Source organism: Monopterus albus, unplaced genomic scaffold (genome assembly GCF_001952655.1).
Source record: "Monopterus albus unplaced genomic scaffold, M_albus_1.0 scaffold6.1, whole genome shotgun sequence".
In the NCBI taxonomy this organism is placed as follows: Eukaryota; Metazoa; Chordata; class Actinopteri; order Synbranchiformes; family Synbranchidae; genus Monopterus; species Monopterus albus.
The window spans coordinates 698,023-702,834 of record NW_018127886.1 but is presented as its reverse complement, the minus strand read 5'-3'; the positions used below and the strand labels follow the sequence as shown (position 1 = coordinate 702,834).

The 4,812-nt window shown below is 38.8% G+C and overlaps 1 protein-coding gene across 1 annotated transcript in view; it reads left to right on the top strand.

The window, feature by feature from the left end:
* Positions 1-4,806, top strand: part of atp6ap1lb (ATPase H+ transporting accessory protein 1 like b) — a 12,798-nt gene extending 7,992 nt beyond the window's left edge. The window contains exons 2-7 of the mRNA XM_020615413.1: positions 1,346-1,383; positions 1,934-2,016; positions 3,280-3,518; positions 3,769-3,819; positions 3,992-4,235; positions 4,555-4,806. Of these exons, the coding sequence (XP_020471069.1) occupies positions 1,346-1,383; positions 1,934-2,016; positions 3,280-3,518; positions 3,769-3,819; positions 3,992-4,235; positions 4,555-4,791 (892 nt within the window). The 3' untranslated portion in view covers positions 4,792-4,806. The remainder of the gene's footprint in view (positions 1-1,345; positions 1,384-1,933; positions 2,017-3,279; positions 3,519-3,768; positions 3,820-3,991; positions 4,236-4,554) is intronic.
* The last annotated feature ends 6 nt before the right edge of the window (positions 4,807-4,812 follow it).

Below are 4,812 nucleotides of genomic sequence, written 5' to 3'. Positions count from 1 at the left end.
AATCAGTATAATCAAACACAGCTGGACTCAAATGAAGGAGTAGAACCATCTCAGGGATGATCAGATGAAATGGACAGAGCCTAAGTTAAATATATGAGTGTCACAGCAAAGGGTCTGAATACTTATGACCATGTGATATTTCAGTTTTTCTTTTTTAATAAATCTGCAAAAATGTCAAAAATTCTGTGTTTTTCTGTCAATATGGGGTGCTGTGTGTACATTAATGAGGAAAAAAATGAACTTAAATGATTTTAGCATATGGCTGCAATATAACAAAGAGTGAAAAATTTAAGGGGGTCTGAATACTTTCCGTACCCACTGTATATTTGAACAAGTCTATATATCAAATTAAAATGTTTTTAAATGTTTTGGGGTGCTTTTTATACCTTTATTGATAATTGACATTAGAGAGATAACAGGAAATGAGAAGAGAGATGGAAAGATAGGGAATGGCACATACAGTTTATTATGTACACCTAGGTAAAACTGATACAGTTTAATAAAACTGCAGTAATACATTTCACTTTTATGAAGATTATAATGTTCAGCCTTGTTGCGAAGTATTAACACACTTAACAAATTTAACTTTTATTTTGCAGCAATTTGTGGAGCTATTGCATCATGCTGACAGATATTCTTATTATTTTGTCCAACCCATTTATATCAGTAAGGCTAGGCTAAATAACAGAAATGCCTCTTTGTACAATGCACAGCCACGCAACAGTTCCACAAACTACAGCCCCCAAAATGATGATACAGTCTAAAATGTTTGAACAAACATCAAACACTAGCACCTTCCCAAAGATTTTATTGCATGACTGTTGTATTAGACTACATTACATTAGCGTCAGCTAAGTGTACTTAATAAAGTGGCAACTGAGCGTATATTTTGTACATGACGTACCATACACAAAACATTTTCTTTAGGTATGTGGTACTTAACTTCAAAAGCATGTGTTATAAACACACTGGTTGAGTAGTGAATAAATAAAATGGTGTGTAAAATGTGTATGATTATTTCTTGGTAAATATACAAACACTTTGCTCTACATTTGAAATATTCATTATATAAGATTATAAAATAAATTTTACTGGATGTAATATTATTAAAAATGGTTTTACCTAGACTAGCCTACAAAGCTGTTTTTGTCCTTGTGTGTTTGCTGCAGCTGCATAAGTAGACAATGAACTTTCTCATTCAAGGGAAACTGCAAAATAAGCATCCCCTGAACATTACGGTGCATTATCAAAAAAACAAAAAGCAAAAACAGGAAATGAAAAACCTTCAGCATTTCTCTGACCTTGGAACCGTGAAGCCTAATTGTGTCTTCTGTCTTTTCCACAGCAAAGTGAACCCCAAACAAGCAACAAGAGTCACATCAAGTAAGTAACAGATCTCCTGTGACACAAGGCCTGATTCAATCAGACATACCATAGTAATTCTGATGCTGACGTGCTGTAGACATAGTCCTGACAAAAGCATTTTATAGCTTTTCTACACTGTAACAGATTTTGAAGTGCCGCTTTTTTGTGATCCTTACACCTCAGTGTTGGTTCAGATGTGTGGATCTATTTGAACCCCATGACAAAAAAGCTGAAAAAATGATGGAGACATTCCTTTAAATAATATGATGGCAAATCATCTGTTTCTGGATTTGGATGAACAGTATTTGTAAACACGGAGCTGTACTATCGTAACTGTGAGAAAAACTGCTGATGAGTCACTGTGATGACGCAAAACAACTGGAAATAGATAGGAACCTGAGCACAGAGGCATATGCAGGATCTCTTTGTGTGTATGTATGTGTATCTATAGCATGTGTGACACTGGAAAATCTTTGATGATTATGGTGGAATCCGCAATGCAGCATTGCTCTCAGCTTAATACTGATACAATCTTTCATAGTGCAGTCATGTGTGTACATGTTTTCAGGTCAAGATGGTGGGTATGGCTTAGAAAGTGAAGAGGTTATTTTGACACCTGAAGATGAAAACCCTCTCAGGAGAATACTGCAGGTACACTCTCTCTATTTCCCCCCTCTATCTATACCTGTACTTTGAAACACACACACACACACTAAGACACAGGCAAAACAGAATCACTCCCTCAGACACACTGCTTGACCTTGAATGTGGGAATATTGTTGGTTTCATGTTCACCAAAGTTAAAACCACAAAACAGAACCACACTCACTGAAAATTCAGTGACACCATATGGTGCATCAGCTGATGCATCCATACATGTGTATTTGTTAACTGATTCGTTGCCTCTCCTTGTCTACTGTATTCAATTTTAGAGCTTTTATATATTTTGGAAATCATCATCAAAGTTGCTTCATATTTTCAATTATCATTAAAATGCTTTTGTTTAAACAAACAAACAAAAACACACAAAGCCATTGTGACTGTGCTCTTTACATGTCTTGTAACATAGTAGTGCATTAGCCCAAATGCCCTCCTATTAGATGTGGCCACTGAACACAGAGATTAAAAAACAGAGGGGGAGGTTTCTATCTGCTCAGTGTAGAAATGCAGTCTAACAGCTACCACACCAGAAAACTCCAAGACAACACTGATCTTTCCTCATTTGGTGGTTGGAACACTGGACTTTGCACATTGCTGACATTTTATGTTGAGAATAAAAGAAAGGTGATTTTTTTAAAATTACCCTTTAAATATCACAGCATGCGTAAGAGGGAGCCATAGCAGGTTGAGCACCAAAGGAAGCTTGCTTTGATGCAGAATATATCAAGACCTGCTATACGCAGATCATACTGACAAATGTTGCACAAGAACAATGATCTGAAATGGCTGAGTCTCTATTGCTGCAACCCCTGAATCCTCCGGTCTGCATTTCTTCACTGAACTCCTACTAGTTTACCTCTATACCACATGTATCAGGTTACGACTGGCCTATTTTAGCTGCTTGAGGTCAACTTCCTTGTGATAAACCTTGAAACTATTGATTCAACAGCTGAATAAGAGTGCACAAACGCACCATTTGTTTTGGACTTTAAAAAAGAGTATCTGGCATCACAAATAGGAGGAGCAGGATCAGCAAAATCTTTAGGGCATCAACCTTTTGTGGGTCAAATCCTTCTAAGTGTCCAGCTCCTCAAAGGAGGCACAGCTTATGTATGTGTCCAAATAAAAAATCTGAGCGCCCTCTAGAGGGCAGTTAAAAAAATGCAGACCTGCTGCTACCCAGGCTTTGGTTGCCAGTTTGGTGCAGGTTCTTGATTTCTCCTGTGCTTTATTCTATGCTTCATATATTTTCAGCCTTTCAACTGGCATCATCCAGGGATGTCTCACAGTAAGAGGAAGCTACTCCAATCTCTGATGGGGCCTTATGGTCCTCTGAGTGTGTCTTACAATGGGAAGACCTGCATTCTGTTCAAAGCAAAGCGCCTGGCAATACGCTACAGGAACCATACCTTTATTGATTTGACTGAGAGGGTCTTCAACCCCAGCTCACCGGTAGACACCAAAGGCTCCATCTGCACCAAGGAAAAAGCTACGTAAGTGAAACAAGAGGAAAGCTGCACATAATTTGCTAGACAAGCCTAACAAAAGCTTACTTAACCATCAGGCATCAGCATAGGTTTGACACAACTTATTGTTCGACACAGAGTTAGAAATTAAATGACTGAAGGAAAGTAGCATACCTAGAAGAGAGTAATGGTTTAATATTTGTGGTCATTGAATAATTCCCCTGAGGTACTGTGTTAAATCAGATATTGGATTATATATGGTTTTGTTTTGCCACAGGCTTTCATTAAGGTTTGGTGATGTGGAAGATTTAAGAGGTCTAGTAATCAGGTAAAATGCACATGCTTGCTTCAAATATATTTGCTGACCAACAACCTAAAAATCTAATCGCTAATCTAATACCAAATGAAAACATTTCATTTATCACACAGACTAGTCCATTTTTGCTTTAAAATATACCAAAGACTAACTATTTAACTAAATGCATTATCTCCTTTGTCAGGCTTCAGATGTCCAACACTTTTTATGAGGCAGCTGGTCAAAACTGGTTCACACTAGACAGTGTTCACATCCACTACAACTGGACCCAGGAGGCTACGTTCAATGCCAGTGAGGTCTACGCTCCGGCTACTTCATCCTACCATTGCCAGCACGTCAGCAGCCTGCACAAATATGACACCCTGCTAGTACCCAGCTCCCACACTGACACATCTGCTAACTGGCACATCACTTTTACCGATTTTCAGGTACACTGTCACATACGAGGCACAGTCTTCTAGTAATGTCTACACATTCACTGTTATATCATTGACTTTCCCCTGTTTCATATATATTGTATGTGAATGTGTTGGTATGTTTCTTTTTCTTTTGTGTTCTGCCTGTTTGTCTGTCAGTCAGTCAGACTGTTTACTGTCTGTTAGGCAGCCTGTCAGTCTGTCTGTTTAGCTACCTGCTAGGCTGACCCAACCTGTCCATCTGTCCAGTGTTTGATAAGACCCATAAGAACCAGTTGTCTTCTTTAGTTCAGCCTAATCTCATCTTTGTCTCTTCTTTCTGTTCTTCCAGATCCAGGCCTTTAATGTACAGTCAGACAAGTTTGCATCAGCTAGTGACTGTGCCACTTTCTTGACACCAGCCATCCTTATGGGCTTGGTGACATCTTTGATCCTGCTCCTCGTCTTAGCCTATGCCCTGCACATGGTGGTACACCTCAAGCACATCGATCGATATGAGGAGCACAAAGCCACTGTCTACTTTCCCCGTAGTCCAGAGGCAGAGTTACCAGACAAGAACAGCCTGTGAAAGAACAAGAAGAGCTGGAGG